This window comes from Lissotriton vulgaris, chromosome 10 (assembly GCF_964263255.1).
Source record: "Lissotriton vulgaris chromosome 10, aLisVul1.2, whole genome shotgun sequence".
Taxonomy (NCBI): Eukaryota; Metazoa; Chordata; class Amphibia; order Caudata; family Salamandridae; genus Lissotriton; species Lissotriton vulgaris.
Window position 1 is genome coordinate 238,301,921 of NC_141698.1, and position 22,227 is coordinate 238,324,147.

General features: G+C 45.1%; 1 protein-coding gene across 2 annotated transcripts in view; it reads left to right on the forward strand.

The window, feature by feature from the left end:
• Positions 1-22,227, forward strand: part of ATG9B (autophagy related 9B) — a 336,653-nt gene that overhangs the window by 247,192 nt on the left and 67,234 nt on the right. For both annotated transcript variants that reach the window (XM_086940924.1, XM_086940925.1), the window contains exons 11-12: positions 3,596-3,828; positions 17,017-17,122. In XM_086940924.1, coding sequence (XP_086797050.1) covers positions 3,596-3,828; positions 17,017-17,122 — 339 coding nt within the window. The remainder of the gene's footprint in view (positions 1-3,595; positions 3,829-17,016; positions 17,123-22,227) is intronic.

Genomic DNA, 22,227 nt, shown 5'->3' on the forward strand with positions numbered 1-22,227 from the left:
TTCCAAGACAACAACAAAGTGTAATCATCCGGGCCCACCACCAGATGGTGATCTAATGGAACAGTGTGTGGTTCTGCAGCCCTACATGCCAAGAACAGATGCATACTGGTAAGTAGCATTTTCCTTCTTTCCAAGCAATAGGTTTCTCGCCAAATACCAAATTTTCTAAATTCCATTAGCATCTTAGCGTTCATCATTCTGGATAATGAAGGGAAGGACCTATCATGTCCGTAAGGCAGTTACAGTCCCCGACCTCCCTCACCAGATCGTGTGTGTGTGTGTATACATATGCTAGTGTCACAAACAATGCATTCAAGCAGGCCTCAGGTGTGACATTTGGCACATACAAGTATACACATTTGAGCAACTCCCATTATTTGTACATCATCATCAACTAATGACCTTCTTGATTAATGATCTTTGTAGTACACTCAATGGGATGCCATACCTAGCACGTAGTAAGACGTTCTCGGCATAATAACAAATATGTTGGGTTGTACATCTGGCCCCTTCACCTCATGTGAAGTTATTTGTCCTCATCACTTTAACATGGGTCTCCGGTTAGAAAGCAAAAAGGACATGGCTCTGTTTTTATTATGCATCTCTTCCTATGAGACATTTGAAAGCTTGAAACATAGGACTTTAGTGGCTTTGCCCTCTTCTCAGTTGTAACAAGAAACACAAATTATGATGGTCAGCAAATTCACCTAGGCTGATCCCTTGCTCTTCCAGTGCAGTCAGTGAGATTCTCCTTTCTACCATTAAAACCTACCATGTTTTCCCCATCACAGCCCACTTTAGTTCAGAGCACACAACATATAAGAAAATAAAAATAACAGTAATGTTGAAAGTGACTAGTTTTCTTTCTGGTTGAGCCAAAATACCATCACGAAAGACATGGCACTCAACAGGGAAGGCCCATGCTAGCTTGTCCTACCTCAGTCACCAAACCCTGACACTGCTCCGGTTTGTACCCAACTTCAGCAAGCAACACTGCACACAGACTCCAGTGCCATCCATGAGAGTGGGCTTCCTAAAGTGTCATCGCCTAATTTTGGGTCACTTCTTATATGATTACATCTGTCTTTCATAGGAGTTATCTGATGCTCTTAGTTTGAGTTTGATACAGACACATCAGAGCCTGTGTCCTCTGCTGTTGATGATTTGTCTAGGTCATTGGTGTTGTTAGTGGTGTGTTTAGCTGAAAAGCATGTTCTGCAGTAATTATGACTGCTTTTTCTACTGTACGTTGAGTATCCTTAGTTCCTGAGCTCGTTGTCACCTCCCTTGCTGTGTACCACACTGTGTCTGCACTCACGGTGGCTGTTGCTATTAACCACACGTTCCAGTTCTTGCTTCAGTCTAGTCCCAAGTTGTTTTCACTTCAGTATAGAAATGGGCTACTATTACCTTCCTTGAGGCTTGCAGAGAATAGCATCATATATTTAAGCCTCCTGCACTCTCAGATATGAGTTATGCTTGTGCTGCACTCTGAGGGTGTGCTGTTGCAAATGAGTACCCTAGTGTTCTCAAAGTGGGTAGGAGCAGCTTTGCCTGTAGAATTAGATAGTGAACTCTAGTTAAATAGCTTGGCAATCCGGAGGTCTAAGCAGTACCCCAGGGGCGATGGCAGTATCAAGGACCTCTGCGCTCACTGAACAGTAAAGACATGAAAAGTCTCTTTGGGGCCACCATTTTGTAAAGCCATTGCTCCATGAGCTGCTCCATACTGCGGCCCTGTAGTCCCTCAGGTGGACCCATGTTGTAAATGTTGTTTCTTCCACAATGGCTATCCATCTCTCCATCCTCCAGTCTAGAATTAATTTGGTCCTTTCTCAAAGTTCTCTCACCTGTTTGCAGAGGTCAGAGATCCAAGGCTCCAGTGTTGAAAGTCTTTGTCTCTGCTTGCCTTCTGCCAGTTTATGTTGGTCGGCTCTCAACTATGGCCCCACCATTGTTGCTATGACTCTTTTGCTCTCCATTGCCACTTGTGTCCTGTATTCCTTGGAGTTTATGATCAAGCTTGTTTAGTTGTCCTGTTTCTGAGTCATCGTTACACTGCCATTATTGACAACCCTCCAATTTAGTTTTGGTTTCTAATGTTTGGGCTGAGCTATGTACCAGTAACACACGACCCATGCGGATAGTCTTTGTCTCTCCCTATAGTTAGTGCATCATAGCTAAAGACGCTTAACGCGTTCTAAGGTTGCAGCTGTACAGGATCCATTGGCCCACACATTCTCCGTTCTAAAGCTCAGGTGGCACACAATTGCAAAACATCCAGAGATATTGAACTACTCATTCCTTATCCGAGAGGAGCCTTACACGAGAGAAGCGCAAGGGAGGGAGTGGGGAATATTGATGCCTCCTTATTCACCAATACAGTTCTGCCAGATAACCAGCCTTCAAATTCTTCAAGTGTCTATATTGGGGATGGTCATTTACATTACTATCTAGTTAGCTGCGAATCCCTCCCCATCATTCACCCCAAAAAATGCATGGAAATCAATGCTTGTCAGCACACCAAATACTGTTCTGGATTTTGCACTCTAAGTGATGAGGGATTAAGGGAAAGGTAGGGTGGGTGTGGCAACTACAGATGTTGACAAATTCTGCCTGGGTTGCGGCTGCTCTTTCATCCATGTTACACCCAGTGTCCGCTGACCCTGCTCTGCACTAAGTGAGGTTCTTCCCTGCTCTGTATTTCCCCTAGTTTTTAAAGTAGGCTTCAAAGAGGAAATGCTGCATCAAAGATGACAGATTTTGTTCCTTACTTTCCACCGCAGCTGCCTGCTCACACTTTTCTTAAGCATACCAGGCCTCTTACTACCACATTGAGGTAGGGGTTGGGGTAACCACTCTGTTTTTCAGTCTACCTGGCTCCAGTTGTGGTCCACACCTTTGAGGGATAGGTGTGGCGCAGCGGCCAGGGCGTCTGACTCCGATTCGTACAGCTCACGGTTCGACCGCCAGCGGCAGCTCAGCACCATGTGACTCTGGCAATAGCTCACTTAATCGCCCCGATGGCCCCCAGCGCCTTGAGACCCTTAGGGGCGAGTAATTCGCTCTTTACAAATACCGGATTTCGTTTTTTTCCCATGACATTCCCCTCATTATCACCCAGCTACCTCTCCACCTCCTGTGCTCAGAGAAGGCAGAAAGTAGGCAGTGAGTCACTTCAGCCCAACCTCTCCATTTTGTCCTAAGGGGAGGGAGGGATCTGCTGCCAAGCACCACAGACCTCCAACACCACGCCTCAGTCACTCAGCACAACTCCCATTGCAATCTTTAGTTAGTTATATCCCCCCAAACATTCTTGAGTACTTTGACAAGCATGCTGTGCCCAGTCTCATGGTATACCATGCTTCAGAGAAAGCACAAGTTTACTGTGACACAGAACCACAGTTTAAGTTCACAGAGACAAACAACACAGCAGGGTCGTCTTGATATAGATGATTCGACAGTTCTGAGCAACTTTAGTGTGTGGGTATATCTATCTGTCCTCGTTCCCTCCTTCTTTCTTACCTTGTTTTTCTTTACATCTTTTCTTACATCTTTTGGTAATTGTGGTGTTTTTCTTTGTTTCCTTGTTTAGCCGGATAACCTCTTGGCAAGTGTTTTGATCCACCCAGTGTTAACAGCCAGTGGCCTGCCCTCCAGGGATCGCAGGTTTGTGCAGCCCACCACCACTGCTTCCGCAGCTGCCAGTGTCCTAGCATCCCTCTCTTCATCCCAGCTGCATGGACGGACGCGGTCACACACTGGGCTCTTTGGGGCATGCGCAGAGAGCCCCATGTACCGCAGTGACCAGACCATCTTTGAAGAGAGGTACTAGAAGAATCAGTTCTTCTCATTTCTATATTGGTCATTGATGGAGCACACTACACAATGTACTGTCTTAGCAAATATAAAATGTTACATTTATCCACCTTACTTTTGTTCTTACTGACCTCTGAAGGGTGAGCTGGTACACTGGAATTGAAACCTGTGACTCTCACATTACGTTTTCACAGGCGCTAGTCATGCACATGAGGTGTTGGTGCTTTAGGTAAATCCTTTCCCTTGGTGCTCAGAAATGTGATGGGCTTGCGCAAATTAATTTGGAGGATAAATTGCCCTCAGATGCACTTATCTCTCTTCAATTCTGGGAAGAGAACGCTTCCAAAGCTCCGGACAAGACCCCTCAATGTCTCATGTCTCTGGTGCAGCTATTAAAGTCTGGGTCACGTAATTGTGCTTTTACATAAAAAGAACATGAGGGAGGTGTGTCCTTCTTTATACATATAAAACATAATTAAAAAACATCAGCATTGCCAATGTGAGTGTTTTTGTAATATAGAATTGCCTATGATAATCCGAAAGATCAGCAGCAGTAATCACAAGTTACGTTTTTCCACATTAAACAGAATTGTAAGGCTTAACACAATACCTAATAAACCTTGCACAAATGTGTCTGTGTTTTCCTGTTTGTCAAATCAAATCAAATCAAAACAGACTTTATTCGGTAATATTTCAACCATAAAAGTACAATAAAAACATACAGTACATACATCAAATTACATTATAAATTCACAGGATAAAAGAACTGTGATCATTACATACAGTGGTTCAGTCATTGGTCCAGACAAAGTCGCAGTTTAAGAGCCAGTTTTAAAAATTCAAGAACTTGAAGGACACTGTTGCTGTGTAGCAGTTGTAAGTATAAAAAGGCTGGTCGTATCTGTTTAAAATTCATTTCTTTTAAAAGAGCAATTAAAAAGCGTTTACGGGGGAATTCATAGTATTTACATAAGAACATAAAATGCATCATGTCCTGTGGAGACTTACCGTCGCAGCCACAGGACAGAGGATGTTTACAGAAGCTCTCCTTTTTGGGTCTGATGAGCAGATGTTGAAACTGATTAAATCTAAATCTTGTAAGCAGGAATTTATCATGGGTGCTGAAAGTGCCGAGTAAATAAGGCTCTGTTGTCAAACATGTTTTTGCCATGATAAATTTCCTCACACTAACTTTTTGTAGCTCAACACCCTCCCTGTCAGCCTTCTTACGCTGAAAGAACACCAGCTTAACTAAGTCAATATCCGCCTTCACAATTCCTTCTGGGTGTTCAAATAGATCCGGGCGGCCCATCTCAGTAAAACATGATTTTAAGTACTTCAGCCAGGGAGTGCGTGAAGCGTTCTCAAGAGCCAGGTAATCCTTAACAATTAAGTGTGTTAGGGGGATTTCCTCACATAACCACATTTTCAACCAACATAACAGAGGTCGTAGGGACAGGATATCACTCAGGTACCCCACTCCTAGTTCCTCATGTACTATAAAGTTGGAGGTAGAGGCCGGAACGCACAAAAGCCGTTTATAAAACAAATTATCTGTGGTCTGAAGTTGTTCCCCCACCATATAGCCCCAAAGCTCACTCCCATATGCTGTGGTAGCTACAGATTTTGCTTCATACAATTTAATCATAGCAGCCGTCGGTTTTTTGCCAAGCTTTGACGCAAAATTAAAAATGGAGGCATTGACCTTTAAAACATCACATTTTTTCTTTGCGAGTTGGGGGGCCCAAGATAGTTTAGAGTCAAAGAGTACTCCTAAATAGGAGAATGTACTTGAAAGTGGTATAGCTGTCTCATCTAATTTAAAAGTATATTGTCTCTTTGGCTGTTTCCCCACCTGCATGATGAACGATTTGGAGTTGTTCACTAACAAGTCCCTATCTTCCATAAACTTTTTGAATGCGTTAAGTAGTAATTGAAGGCCTTTTTCAGTTCTTGATAGCAGTACCGCATCGTCTGCGTATAACAAGACTGGAATGCTTCTGTTCCCCACTCTTGGACTGTCTGATTTCACCTCCCGTAAAGCACCATCCAACTCATTTATATAAAAATTAAAAAGGAAGGGGGCCAGTATACATCCTTGCCTAACCCCCTTCCCAGTTCTAAAATCCTCAGTTACGGATAAGTCTTGGCAATACCTTACATTTGCACTGGTGTTATTATGGAGGTCAACCAGAAAGTTTATAATATCATTGTCCACTCCCTTGTCCCTCATGGACCCCCACAGCTTCCCCCTGTTAACACAGTCGAAAGCTGAGGATAGGTCCATGAAGGCCAAGTAGACTGTGCCTTTTTTAACAATGGTATATTTACTTAGTATTAAGAAGAGATTCAGGCATTGTGTTGTAGTCGAGCGGCCATTACAGAAGCCATATTGGGCGATGGACATGATATTATTGTCCCGTGTCCACTCAAGTAGTCGCCGCAATACTATTCTCCCCACCAGTTTGGTCACAGAATTGATCAGGGAGATAGGCCTGTAACAAAGGGGACTGTCCCTGTCCCCCTTTTTAAATATGGGCACAATGGTGGAAAGACCCCATGACGTCGGGCACCCTGCCCTTGCGGCTGCGTTAATAACTGCCGCGATAATCGGTGCCCAAAAATTAGGATCGGATTTAAAGAGATCCGGGGGTATCCCATCCGGGCCAGGTGATTTGCCCGCTGTAAGCCCCTCGATACCCATCACGACCTCTCCTATGCTAACGTTCATACAAGGACCCCCGACAGTGCATTCATAGGGTACCACATTAGTTTCACCCCCCCCATACAGTTGTTTAAAATGAGCAACCCATTCCTCTTTTGTGATGACACATTCTAACCCTTCCCCTGGGTCTTTCACCAGGAAGGGTTTCTTTAGCACCGCCCAGAATCTAGCACTGTTTTTCAGTGTTTGTGGTTCCAGAATCTCAGCCCAGGCCTCGTTCTTCAGTGCCTCCTTTCTTGTTACAAGGACTGATTTATATTCTTTGCGTGATCTCTGAACTAGTTCCTTGTTACGAGGTTTTAGCAACAAGGCAGCTTTGAGATCACGGGCTGCTTTGGAGCATTCCTTATTGAACCACCTTGGGCCCTCCCTACCTCTACTTTTTAGAGGTTCTGTCATTGAAATAGCTATTTTGTCAGTTAAGCTTTTAAAGTCCGATAGAACCTGGGCTGGGTCTGAATCAACTTGGAAGCATCTGGCAATAATATCACTACAATTAGTTTGAATATTCTGATATATGAGGGCCGGGGTGCACATAGACCATTTTAAACGGCGTCTTCCATCCGTAGCTGTAACCCTACCCCTACCTAAATTACGTCCTTCTCTTTCCACCCAGGGCCCCCCTAGATGTATAGTCAAAGGGTTATGATCACTGAGTGGATTACTATCTATAGAGAATGAACGCACAAACACCTGCATGGGGGCGGTTAACAGCATATAGTCAATAAATGTCCCCTTCCCGTGCCCTTTAAAAGTAGGGGTGCAAAAGCGCTTTGAGGGATCACATAAAGTCATTGCAATCGTGAGACCATGTTCATTGAGTAGGTTGTTAAAAAGTGTCCCTTCCACGGTATGTTCCAAATGTAGACCGTTAATTCTGGGACAAAACAATTCCATAAGGCTTTTGTCTAGGGGATCACTACATAGATGAGTGTTGAAATCGCCCATGATCAACAAGTTGTGTGAACAGTCCCTCATTGAGGTGCCTATATACTCACTTAAGGATTCGGAATTGCCATAACTTGTAACATTATTGGTGGAATTATAAAAGTTGATCAGACCAACCTTACAGTTACCCGCAGATAAAACTAGACCTTGTATGCCAAGATTACTTGAAGGCCTACTTACAATTGTGCATTTCAGTGCTACTGATATAAACATTACCATACCCCCCTTTGATCTACCCCGGGTTACTGGTACAGCAGGTACAAAATATGCCTTGTAGCCATCCATTTGAATATCACATTTCACTGACCAAGTCTCTTGTAAGCAAATGATTTGGAAGCCCCTAATATAGGCTAGCCAGCTATCATCCTGCATTTTATTTTCTAGGCCCGCCACATTCCAGCATATAACATTATTTTTTGGTGTAATTGATGGAATCACCTCTAACGTTTGTGCTACAGGCGACTGATCGTTTTCCTGACCCTCCAAGACCCTCAGTCAGTCGCAGGCGTCCAGCCCTGAAAGCATATCAAATCGGTTATGTGTAGGAATATTGTACCCTCTGTTGTTCAGATTCTCGGCATTGAAATTTACAGGTGGTATCCGCCAGCCATTAGCGTTTACTGCTGGCGTTTGCCAACCAGACAGCCCACTAGTATCATTGTTGTACATATATGGTGTTACCGGATTTGGTGTCTGAATTTGTGATATAGGTCTGTACCCACGAAGAGTGTTAGGGGGATTTTTAGGTGAGTTCTGGTCAGGCGCATAGAAATATCCCAGGGGTCGCACACAGACACTGTTTGTATTGTAAACCAGTGAGGATGCGCGTAACAAGACTGTGGCAACGTGTTGCGGGTGTTGAAAATTAACAATTACACAGTCCCCCGTGGTTGATTTCATTGAAGGTCCAACCCAATTTACTCTTACAGTGGATATAATTTGGTCGTAGTAGTGAGGTGGAAAGCCACAGTTTTTGTTTAGCCATGCCACCGTTTTATTTTTTAATGAGTCGTGTGATTCTCCATAAGGTTGTGCTGCAGTTTCCTCATAACGCGGGACATTAGTCAGCACAACCACAAATGGGACGCATTCAGGGGGGAGATTTACATTCCTGAGTCTAGCCCTCTGAGGGACCGCTGGGCAATTGCCCAGGGGGGCCGGGGCAGGGGCCTGATGAGTCGGCTGAGTCACTGGAGCCGTGGGAACCGCAGCTACAGCAACAGCCACGGTTTCTGAGTTTGACTGCCTCTTCTGCTGTGCACTCTGTCCCCTGAGCAAGTGCTCCTTCCCACTCCCACCAGGGATAGTTGTAGGTGTTGTCACCGCTGGGGCTGGGACTGGTGCAGGGGTCATATATCCCGCTACCAGACTACCCAGTCTTTCCACCTCAGAGGCTACTATGTCCAATTTGGACATTATTGGGGTAATTAAATGTACGATTTTAGCCTCCAGTTTACCTACTATTATATTTATTAATGCTTCTAACTTGGTGTCAGACAAGGTCACACTTCCTTCGTTACTACTGCCCTCTTTATTGGGTTCTTCCACCACCTGAATACTTGCACTGTTAACATTAGTGTCTTTAGAGTTATTGGGTTGGTTGGCGTGAGTTTTAGTTTTTGCAGACTTTCCCCCACGCCTCCCCTGAGTCTTTCTGCATTTCCTCACTGGTCTTTGTGTGGAAGGGACCTCCGGTGGTTCTTCTGCTGCTGAGTCCTCCTCTGAAGTGACAAGCAGGTCCACTGGGTTCTCAGAGTGCACCTGTACCTGTACAACTACACTGGGGGCCTCTGTACTGTGTGCAGCCTGTTCTAAGGTGCGATCTGACACTTCTGTGGACTCATTAGATATAATATCCATACAGGGTGAAAGACTTTTACTGCCTAATGAGGCCCTACGTTCATTGTTAATTTGTGTAACTTTTTTGAGCACAAAGTTGTCCAAGGTACGTAGGCCCGATGTAGATGGGTCCGTAGTATTGGTGGGCATGTTAGCAGGTAGCAGAGCGGCTATATTAACACAGTCTCGAGCAACAGTTACTCTTCAATATTGCAGTTAGTAAAAATGAGGGAATCAGAGTCTTACTTGTAGTTCAAATTCCAGGGAGCCAGGGTCCGTGGCCCGTCCCGTCCTCTTCCGGCCACTGAGGGCCAAAGAGGGCCCGCCCTTTGCCCGGGCTTCTCCCGGCCTGCTCCCGCGCGCTCCCGCGTCGCGGGGGGTAGCGCTGGTCTTTATGCGCCTCCTGGCGCGAGATCACTGTGCGCGGCTTCCGGCCGCTGAGGATCCTGGGCAATGGAGTCCCACAAGCACTGCTCTCCTCAGTGCGGCGGCACTTTGATGGCAAAAAGTGCGGCGGCGGGAGGCTGGCTGTAACGGTGCTCCTGGAGTCAAGGTCCGCAGGTGAGGGGCACGGCAATACCCCCGTGGTTTGTTCACTCTTCCCCCCGGGCTCATGTACTGCAACAGCTGGTAAGAGAAATTTCGTTAAGAAATAATGCCTGCAGACGGTTAATGAAACCTGTGGAGTAACAAAACAAGTAAATGTTTGTCTCTCTCCGGACAAAATTGCTCGCCTCATATGTTTTTAAGCCTGGAAGACAGGCACCTGGTATTGACTGGTTTGCCGTTTCAAATGGCGGGTAGAGTCCTCACATTTGTCTCTGCGCTGGCATTTAAAGTGATAGATGTGTTTGAGTCAGTTCAGTTCAATAATTATTTATTCGTCCAATTTAGACCATAAAAGCTAATCTAAAGCACAAATAAAATCAGATTTTGGCAAGAAGTGTATTCGTGTTTGGTACATACTATTAAACTAATATTTCACATTGGGGTATACAAATCTAATACTGTACAAATCTCAATTAAAAACTAGGCTTAAATGATGGTTACATTAAACGAAGTTAGCTAGCTCATCCCGCAGAAACCTGACAACAAAAACCTCAAAATGTAGGTCTTCTATGTTAGCAAGAAATACCCGGGTTCTTCTATCAACCATCAGTCTGATCATATAAAACATTAATATAAAATGCAAGCGCCCTAATACAGTACCAGAACACAAGGTGCGATCCCAAAACCATCTCCAGTCCTAACCCTTCATGGGCTATCCATAAAAATTTAATAAAATATGACTGTGTGTGCATAAAAACAATAAAGCCAATAGCAATTTCCTGCGTCTAAGGGCCCTAGACAAGAAGCTTGCAACCCCACAGCAGACCAGGGGGGAAGAAACCATTTGTTGATGCAGCAGAGCTGGTTCCACTTGTACAAACTGGTTATTTCCTACTAGCAGGAGAATAAATCTGCGGTACAAATCACAAAAGAATATAAAATGCATAGTGTCTTGCTTTGAAAAATAGTCACAAGAACTCTGCACAGATTTCCCACCATGTGGAATCTTTTGAGGTCAGGTAAAAACTGTGCATTGTATTAAACCTGAACTTTGTCAATAAACAATGGTGGGCATTATTTACCATTGACAAATAACTACCTAAAGCTCTCTAACTTCCTTGTACCCCCAATCACCACGCCCGAAACTTGCCATTGGAATACACTTCTCTCAATACACTTTTACTAGGGCTTGAACCGGTTCAGCCCCAAGTCTTTTGGCTAAATCCATTATCACACCTACTGCCCTGAGTAAAATATTCTTTTAAAGGGGGTTTTATGCAATCTACGACCCTCTAATATCAGAGTACCCCCAAATAAGGGAAGGTCAGGACTTTGGCAAGTTCATCCCTTTTACCAAAAAACTTAGTCCCAACTACCTACCAACTACCAATCATCATTGTATGTGATTTGGTGTAGTTGGTTGACAGATCTAGGGAATCCATGAAATCAGTAAAGGCATTGAAGAGATGTTGGGGACCCACAGCAGGCCATGCAATCAGGACTGCATCATCTGAATATAACAGGGCTGGAATTAACTTGGAAATTGCCCTAAAAATATCCCTGCAGGCCACTGTCAAGACCTCTCCCAGATAATTAATGTAGAAGCTATATAGCAGGGGTGCCAAAATGCACCCCCCAGGAGGCAGTCAGGCAGCCATTCTCATCATATTTCACTGAGGCAGAGAGGTTGGAGTGGGAGCTGTGGAAAAAAGCCACAAACTCTGTTTCAATATCCCGATCCAAAAGAAAGTACCACCGTTTGGATCCATTAAATCGATGGAATGCTGAGGTGAGAGCCATAAAAGCTGTGTGCAGGCTTAGCTATAGTGTATTTGCCCACAATCAGATGTAAGTTGACATACTAGTCCAGCGTACCTCTACCCTGCCTAAAGCCATATTGTAGCCCGGATATCACTTTGGTATTATCGAGCCAGGAGGTTAAACCCTCCAGAACAACCTTCCCCATAATTTGTACAGCCGAATCTAAAAGAGAAATGGGACAATAACTTGGTCATCCCTTGTCCCTTTTTTAAAAATAGGTAAAATAATAGCACTAGACCAGGTAGAAGGAAGACCACGTTTGCATGCGCATTAAAAACACAGGTCAAAATCCTAGCTCAAGTTTCACGATTCGCTTGTAAAGATCTGGAGGGCCCCATCCAGGCCCAGCGCTCCCCCCCCCCCCCCCCCCTCCCCCCCCGGTTGTCGCATAAATAGCTTTGGATACTTCTTCGAAACTAAACGTCAACAGTGAGATTTGACTCCCTGGCACCCACTAGGTATCAGAGTCCTCCACACCCCTCCCACTATACATCCCCACAAAATGGGTAACCCATATGTCGGGCTCAATTGTACAATCTACTCTTGAGTTAACAGATCCTGCAAAGAAAGGTCAATTTATAATCTCCCAGAATTTAGCACTATTGGCCTTCAAGCTAGGCTAAAGTAACTCCTCCCAGACCAGCTCTATAAGTTCCCTTTTTCTCCACTGCATCGCTAAAGTAAGCTTTCCTGAAAGCCCTAATCTTGTCCTCATCCGTGGGTTGCTACATCAAGGTAGCCATTAGATTTCTTTGGGTCCTGGAACAACTACTGTGAATCCACCTATCTTCTTTGTTGTTCCTGTGTTTGCTATGAAAAAAAAGTGGCAATCTGTGCACATAAAGCACACACAAATGAGGGGGAAAAGGAAATACTCATACATCCACCTCCCCTACTGATGTCCAAACACACATAAGAGAAGTAGGAGCATTTGAAATCACGCTGTTATACTCAGTGGCACTCGTTGTTTGTTTACAACTACCCTCACCCACAAGTTGTGGCATGCTTCATCATAGGGCTTGCTCAACAAAACCCCCACGCGGACCACCTGGGGTGGAGCAAAAGGGGAGGGGGAAGACAATACAAACATAACATTAGAGGGGTCAAATAAAAAAAACATTAGTGCAGAAGATAGAGTTAAAAACTGGCTCAGAAATATTCACCTGTATCCTTTATTCCTGTACTTCCTGGGCGGTTTTAAACAAACAACGTGTACCACCGAGTAGAACAGCGTGATTTCAAATACTCCTACTTCTCTTTTGTGAATCTGCTCACATAGTCTATAGAAGGCGTCAAGAAATGTCTTAACCTGTGTACCATTTTCTAAGCTTAGGTAAATGTCTCCCACGTTTGCTGTATAAACATGTTCTAAGAATGCCTTCGGTATCACTCTATTCCACTTTAACCTCCGGGCCTGGGCCTTGGTGCTCAGGATGCTATTAGGCAAACCTTTTATTCCCTTGCCGTCCTTAGATTCCCAGGCGAGGTCCTGCATTATGGGGTTATGATCTCTAAAGTTATTCCAGGTTGCTCTCAATGATTGACCCAAAGAGGCCAAGGGAGCTGATAGACAAATAAAATAAATGGTGGAAGAACAGCCCCTACTGATAAAAGAAGGAATAACTTTACCCTCCCCTGTCTGTTCCAGACAGTGCAAATTATTAGCTACTAGAAATTCCTCAAGCAAGTTACCTTGATCTGAGTGTTCGAAATGAGTTACCACAGTTGTTACATCTAATGGTCTTTTTGAAGAGACACATCCTTGCAAACATAAATAGATGGTAAAGTCGCCCAATATTATAATCTGATAGTAGGTGATCCATTTCTCCTCATAGCTTTCCAAAAAGCTCTTCCACGCAAGGATGTGGTCTGTTTCTGAGCTCCTACTAAAGAAGTTATAAAAATTCACCACCAACAAAGGGGGGCTATTTTTAAACGCCAGCTCAACTGCCAACTAGTTAGGCGAGTTATCTGCTACCAAAACAGGAGTACACGAGATCTCAAGGGAGACTAAAACAAGAATGCCACCTTTGGCACGCCATGCAGGAGAAGGGGACGCAACTTTAAAAAAGAGGGAAACCCATCTAAAAAGAAGTATTTTTCTGTTTCTCATGTTTCATGCATGGCCACAATGTGGTTTTCCTCAAGGAAATCCAGCCACCTTTCAATATCCCTTTTATGCCTCAAACCAGTGATATTCCTCGTCATAACTTTGAATCGGGTGGTTATGAGAACTTGTGTCTTCGATCAGAACTATATCACCACCCAATATGCCCGGAGGCTTACAGCAACTAGATCTGGCCTGTAGAGGTGTCAGTCAGTTGTTCCCATGCAGCCCACTCAAGGTAGCAAACCTGCTATCAAGTGGTAATTCCAGCCTAGAGACCCTCTGGGTGATTGCGTGGGTCCTCTAGAACAGACTAGCCCGTGCCAACTGAGTGGGAAGAAAGAGTAGGTCCAAATACTGATGTGGAACAATAATGATCCTTGTAGCCTAGTCCTGTGCAAGAAAACTGCTTTGTACAAAATGTGTAGTACAACTGGTGTGCTTTAGATTAATTGTGATGCAATCCCCCTCAATGTTTTTCTTCACATTTCATCCCACCCAACAAACTCTTCTTGCCATTATGATATGGAGGGGTAGATGGCCATTCACTAAAGTATTGTCACACCGATGTGTTACCATATGTATGAGAGCTGCTGTAGACTCCCTCCCACCCTGCTTAAGAGGAGGTAGCCCTGTTAAAATACCGAGGGGTTCTGATTCGGGCAGGAAGACTCAATGGTGCAGAGTTATCCACCCGAGCTATATGTGGCCCATGGGACATATAGGACTCATTCAGGGCCGGTCCATTATGATTGCTGCTCCTACGCTGGGGTATACCTTGGTGGTGGCCTCCTGCACAATGACACTTATGACCTGGATAGCCAGATGAATCCCTCAGATGAGGATAGCAACTCTTTCTGGCCCCCTGACACACTATGGCTGGGCCCCTCTGATGCCTCCCCAGGGCCGGCACAAACAGAGACTATGGCCTCTGGGAGCGATTACTGGACCCCACACTTCTTTTTGCCTGGGGATTCTACAGTGGGCGTACTGTCTCCATCGAATGAGTCCTCCATGTCGGCTACAAGATTGACAGGCGGCTGAGTTATTTCCTCTGACTATTTACTAACTATCACCATTGCATAATTTTGGAGGAGTAGGTCTAGGACACTACTAGTGGTCTATAGTGAAAGTCTCCGTCCGGTCAAGGTACTCGACGCCTCAACAAAAAAGGATTCAATAGTGGGAATTGTACCCCCCCCCCCCCCCCCCCCCCCCCCGAGGCACCTGTTCTCGTCTTCCTTTTACCCATGGTATACCACATGTGACAGTAGCAAAGCACAGAACTGGTGTCCTTTTACCTTACAAACAAAAGCGTGTTGGCCCCGCCTGGTCTCTGACAGGCTATGATGGGCTAATACTGGGAAGCAGGATAGCGTCACCGCCGCTCTGCCCCACCTTGAAAATGAAAATCTGGTGAACTTAGTCCCACTCCAGACTGATGCGGGCGTTGTCACTGGCGGGTAGGGAACCGCTACTGTTTGAGTCTTTGTGACCTACAGGGAATTGCATTGTGTCGAAATGTATTCCATTGTTTTAAGCTTATGTACATTTTCAGAAACAGACCAACATTGCATAAATTGTATTTACATAGCGTCAGTAGGGGAAAGCTGGTTTAAATTGCTTAGACTTGTATCTACAAGACCTTTTTAAAGCAAAAACCACCTAGATATGCTTATGTTACCTTCTGGAAATATCCTGTTTTCCATAGAGGAAACATTTCCTGTGGTATGCAAAGGTCGCATACACCCCAAAACGTTTAGAAGAATGAAATAGTTTATGTTCATGATTATTTGGTACATCAATAATTTAGTTTTTCCATTGTTCTCTAGTCATCTACATTAGTCGGTATTAACTGCAATAAATGAAAACTAAACAGACACAGGCTTTGTTTTTACAGAAACTACTGAAATTGCTATACTGTAAATGTAATTAATATTTCTGCTGTTAGGAATTGTAAGAAACTTCACTACTCAAGGGTAGTTTTAGCCACCCACACTTGTGTTGCTCAACATCCTCACAAAGGTTAGCGGAAGAATATTACAACTCCTTTGTAGAGGGTGCCAACCTGGCAGAAAAAAAACATGTGGTCAGCATGCAATAAGTTAATCTAAACAGTTAATATTTTGGTTGTATGACAGTACAACGCGGGCTATATCCACGCGTGCCATTACAACGCTGTTTTTACAACGCAAGTCGTTACGACTTGAGCTGTAAGTGCTGGATAGTGGAATAGTTTAATTTTCTATTCCAACTCCAGCCCACGTTACAGTAGAGAAGGTGTTGGAATAGAAAATTAAACTATTCCCTATCCAACAGCGCCCTCCAGCGCAAATCGTTATAACGACTTGCGTTGTAAAAGCAGCGTAGTAATGGCAGCGCGTGGTAATGCCCGCGTTGTAAAGGCTGCTTCCCAATATTTTTTACTGCACCGTCACAGAGTCGTTCATCAGAAGCAAAGCAAAGAAACACTGAATTGTTGGTCCATCCATACAACCTTCAACTCCTCCTTGTGTGACTCTATAACTTGTACATTTGCACATTTTTTCTGTTCGTATCTTGTATGCAACGCATGTAATCCTAAGTTTTTATGTATCGCAACTGGTTCTTATGTAAAGCGCTCTGACACCTTCGGGTAATGTTCACGCTATATAAAATCGCATTAAATAAGATAAAATAAACATAGGTTAGAAATAAATGAGAGTAGAATTTTTTTATATCAAGGATACAATTATCACGATTTAACACAGTAGATTTATAGATATCATATTCCTCTGTCCTCTATACTTTGCAATAATCATGCTGAAATTAAATGGCTCACAACATTTTTTGTAAGTATTCCTAAGTGGGTCTTAGAGTAGTGAAGTACAACAGACAGTCTGGAGCAGTTGTTGGCTCTCCATCAAGTTACCTGTGAAAACCCTGCTGTTGATAGATGACAATAACAGCAGACTCCCATGGCCAATACCTTAAGAAGTTTCATGTCTGTTGCACAGAACATTTCCAATATTACCCAAGTCTAATAATCCTCTTTTATTTCTATCAACAAACGTCACTGTTGGAGCAATGCATACACCAAAGTCGATGTACCTCTGAGGATGAAGACAGTGTTTCTCTGTCTTAGGGTTAGCTGCAGTGGGGAGGGAGTCCACTGTTCTGTATGTGAGCTCGCCTCCTGATGACTGACGTAGTTATTTGTCTTTCACAGCATGACAGAAGGTGATTCAAAGATTCAGAGCATCTCCCGCTCTTCATTAATCGTCTCAGAATTTGCTTCAGCCGAGATGAGCCTTCAAGCAATCTACATGCATGAGGTGCGTAGTGACAATACATTTGTTGTGTGAAGCAAGTATGGGCTGTTGACAAGTTGAATGGCAGCGATGCATTTGTGCTAGGTCAGCAAAGGGTATGCAGCACAAGATACGTATCAGGCTAATAGGCCTGTGTCTGGGTGCAAGAAGTGTGCACAATGTCAGTTATCTCTGTGTGTCATGCAAGCAAAAATAGAATGCAGCCTGTGTTGTGTGATCTAAAGACTGGTGGCATCTTCTGTGAGACTGACTGTCTTTGTCCAATACACGAGGTGCCATTGATAGCGCTGTATTTTTTTTTTTTATCAAAGTACAAAGTAATGAATACAAAGTACATAGTACAGGCTCATCAGAACAATGCTGTGAGGTATTGTAAAATACGACAGAAGTAACATCAATTAAGTTACCAAGGGGCTCTAGCGGTGAGCCCTGAATGCAAACATTGAGTAACAAACAGGTATCTACTGGGAAGAGCAAAGACAAATAGGTTGGGGGGAAGAAAGGTGGGGGAGAGAGGAAGAAAACGGCGAACGGTGTGGCGGTGGAGGGTTGTCTCCTTAGGGTGTGCGAATGTCTGAAGAGAGACAAAGCCAAAGGCATTCCACAGGCTGTGTGTAGGTACCCCAGGAAGTGGGTTAGCACATGGAGATGCCAAGAACTAAAGCGTTCAATTAGAGGAGGATGCAGTCCAAAATGAGGGTCAGGGGTCAAAGTAGGTTTGCCTCTCCTGGGCAACGTCATGAGTCGTCCGTCAGGAACAGGGCCTGCACCTGCACATACGTATTCAGTTTTTTAGTCAGAGTGTAAATGAGCTTCTCGTAGGAAGCAGCTTTGAATATTTCGGTTTACCGCTCTGCAGGTGCGGGGAGAACGCAGGGCCTCTGGATACATAGCTTGGCCCTGGTCAATGCCATGGCATGAAAAATGCGCTCCTGGGGGGGGAGGTGGGGGGAGGGGTACTGGCACATCAAGAAAATGTCTGTTCCATGTAGGAGTACCACTTGAAAAGGCAGTGAATAGGGGAGGTTCAGGGTTCTGCGAAGTGTATAGGTCACTACTGTCCTTAAACCTCAGAGGTTGTGGCAATCATATAAGATATGTAGCGTGCCACAGCTGGAGAGGTTGCAGCACGAGCATCACGAGTGGTTTAGCAGTCCTGCACATTCTAATTTGGAGAGGATCCAGTACCAATCCTGTACTGTTTTAAAAAGGCAGAATTTCGTCCTAGACTCCTTCACTCCACAATGCAAGTTTTCAAGATGTTCAAGCCTGTCCTCATCATCATAATCGATGTGCAGTGTTACCTGCTACACAGCGTGCAGGTGCTGTGATTGGGGCAGTGAGTACTTATGCCGTATCATGAAGACTCAACAGCACTTCGCTGTATCAACCTCAAAGGCAAAAATGGGTAACAATGTGGGAGGGTCCTAAGGCCCACGGTGTCGCACCCAAACTGCTGAAGAGGCAGTGACCGAGTTGGAGATATTTCCATTGCTGATGCAAGGAGTTGGAATTCCTCCATTAGGACTGTGAAGGATTGGAGGTATCCATGATCGAGAATCTGAGAGAGTGTATCGATGCCCACGTGCCGCCAAATCGGCCAGTCAGGCAAACCTCTCCCAATGTGGATTCAAACATTATGCCAAAGTGCGTGCCCCCTTCTGCAAGTGGAGGGTCAGTCGAGAGTAAGACATGGGTACGTTTCCAGGCCTGCACCTAAGACTGGCTCATGGGGTTAGAGGAGCACGACGGAAGCACCCTGTACGCATAAAGCAGGTGAAGGTCCTCTCTATTAGGACCCAACGAGGGTTTGGGATCTAATGTCCCTTTTTGCACAAAGACGTTGCGTGCTAAGAAGTAGTGCTCAATTGAGGGAACATTTTGGACATTGCCAGGTGTAGTTTGGCATAGTCCTAGATGAAGCCCTTGATGGCACTGTCAATGGATCAGGGCAGCGAGATCGTTATAGAAAATGGGAGTATGCCTAAGACATATGTGAATATAAGGGGGGTTACCATTTTGACAGCCTGCACCCGTCCCCAGAGGGAGAGATCAATGTGTGTCCACTTGGCAAAGCACGCTTGGGTCTGTTCTAGAATAGGTTTTAGATTATCTGTCGTCATGCGATCCAGACCCTTATTGATGTAGAAGCCCAAATATTTTAGGCAGGAATGTGTTCAGTGGAATCAGTAGCTGTAAGAAAATGCCTTCTTTTTGCATGGTTGTCCCCACTTTTTGCTGAACTGCGGATGTATTTTGACTGGGTGTGCCTTGGGCTCTTGCCAAACAGGTACCCATGGCCTATGTTCTTTCCCTAAAACTGCATTGAAAACAAACCTAATTGGCACTCTCTGTCAAAAGATCAGCCCCTTGTAAATGGTACTTCAGGTATCAAGGGCACTGTGACCAGGGAGGGAGGCAGGGAGGGAGATACACCCCCCCTTTCAGGCTGCGTGTTTTGGTGCAGAACAAAGTGAATAGTTGACATGCCTACAACCCACTGCCCTAGCACAGATTGCCCACCTCTCTAGCTGAGTGCACTATACCACTGGTACGGGTACAGGTGCATGAGCTCTGTACTCCTACAGTGTCTGAACCAATTCTTAGACACTGTAAGTGCAGTAAAGCCATTAAGAGTATATGGTGCTGGGAGTTTGTCATTACAAACTCCATGGTACCATAATAGCTTTACTGAAAACTGGGAAGTTTGGTATAAAACTTCTCAGCACATTAAACCCATACTGGTGCCAGTGTGGAATTTAATGAAAAATACACACAGAGGACATCTTAGAGATGCCCCCTGAAAACTAACCTACCATTAGTGTCCAGGCTGAGTGGCTACTTTCAGCTGCCACTACCAGACTTATTTCTGGACCCCTGGGTTGGGACCCTGCTGCTCTCGGGTGCCTGAAACAATGCACATCCAGGGACGAGGTGCCAGGCCTCCTCCTCCCTAAGGATGGGCAGGGCCCATAAAGGGGAAGCTTCAAAGGCTTCCCGCCTTTGTGAGCTTCCCCAGGCCACTTACTGCTTTCAGCAACTGGTCCCCACCGGTTCCTGCCCCCATTTTAAGCTCAGAACCCACGGGAAAACCAAGTGAGGAAGGGAGGTGTGTCCACCTTTACCAACCCCACCCGTCAGATGGGGAGGTGAGGTGAAGCACAACTCTTAGTTCCTGCCATCTTGTAAACAGGTGGACCCAGCTAACCAGAGTGAGGCATATGCCTCCCTCCCACTCGAGGGTGGCATAATAGGGAGTGTACCCACCCCATGGAAGGGACCCATTGGTATCAGCCTTAACATTCCTGTAACATCCCTAAATCTAATATTTAGGGGCACCCCGAACCCTGCCTCATAAGATAAGAAACGACCAAGGAGAAAAGAAGGACCGAACAGCCGTGCTGAAGCTAAGAAGAGGAGGGCGCCCACTGACTTAGCCCCAGCCCTACCGGCCTGTCCCTACCTCGAACTTGCAAAAGCAAAACTGCGGTGTGTCCTGCAGCCAGCAACCTCAAGAACGCAGAGAACCTGCCTTGCCTTACAAAGAAAAGACTTTGTCTCCTGTGACCACCGGATTTGTTCACCCACACACTCTGGCTCCGGCCAAATCTGCAAGTCTGCACCACTCTACATCCGTCGCTCATAGCCCGGGTTCGAGTGGCTCAACACCACGAGGAGGTCTCCCCGGCGATCCTGACCCGAGATCTGGTGTTCTCTGACCTGCTTTGAAACACCCAGCAGAGCCTGCAGCCTCTTTCTGGAGGATCCCCCGACCGGAGCTGGTAAGAGAAATCCGACGCCTAAAGACACCCCTGCACCCACTGCTCCATGGCAGTGGGTGGCCCAACCAACGGTGTCCCAGCCTCCCCAGGCATCCCAACTTACCTCGCCAACCAGTCGTCACCTCCAGAAGATCTCCATTCCGAGCATGCAGTCTTTGTTGAAACCGGAGACTCCCCATTGGAACCAACAGGGCACCCGACGCCAAAACAGCACCCCCTACCCAGCCACCCCTGCGGATGTACTTTGGGTACTAACTCAGATCACCCTTTGCCCTGAGCCTAATACCTGGAGCTTTGCTACCACAACTCAGTGGCCTGCTCGTAAGCAGCTACCAACCGGAGGCCCTCTATTGGATAACATTGGGCCTCAGCACTTTGCACCCGGCTGCCCTAGTGCCGCTGAGGGTGTTTTGAGAGAGCATCCTCGACCCTGCGGGAACCCTTGCTCTAACCCCAGAAACTCAACCCCATAGACCGAGTACTTACCTGGTAACCAATACCTTCATTTCTCTCCATAGGAATTCATTGACTGTTTTTCTCTGAAAAAAATTGTATGGAGTTGATTTGTATGGAAACCTGACAAATTGCTGTGGAAAACTGATTTTTCTTACCTTTTCTCTAGGAAATGTCCCAGTGTGATAGCCAGGCGTATCACACTGAGTAGAAAAAGTAACTTAAAAAGTAATCTGAAATGTAACTGAAACGTTATCTGTACAGTAGTTTCGATTTTTTTTGACTTACCTGTATTCCAGTCCAACTGCATTGGAACCTGCACTCAATTGTAAACACTGCATAATATTTTGCAAAGCATTTATTAAACTTACCTGTGCCAGGCTTGGCTTGGTTCTAGAAATAAAATAACTTCGTATTTTTGTATGCAAACAAAATTGGTCTGAATTCAGTCTTTGAGTGTTGTACATCATTTGCTGATTGAGGATGTACATCAAATGCTTAACACTACCCTCTGATAAAGCACACTACCACAAATAGAGAGTACAGTGTTATCTACTTTTACCTCTGCCTATCTTTGGTGTTCCACTGGACTCTGTGCACACTATACCTAGTTTTGGTATAATATATACATGGCCAGCTTCCTACAGTAGCCGTGATTGGTAAGGGGGCCGATAAGCGCCCCATTAGTTTACCTATGCCTAGAGTGTATCGTACAGCCAATGGACTCGAACTATGAAATCATCTCCAAGGTCAAATGTTTGAAGAGTTTTATTTATATTTATGTATTTATTTATTTGAGTTTTATATAGCGCTGGCTAGACCCGGAGGTATCAGAGCGCTTTACATAGGTTTCCACAAAGTTACAAAATTACA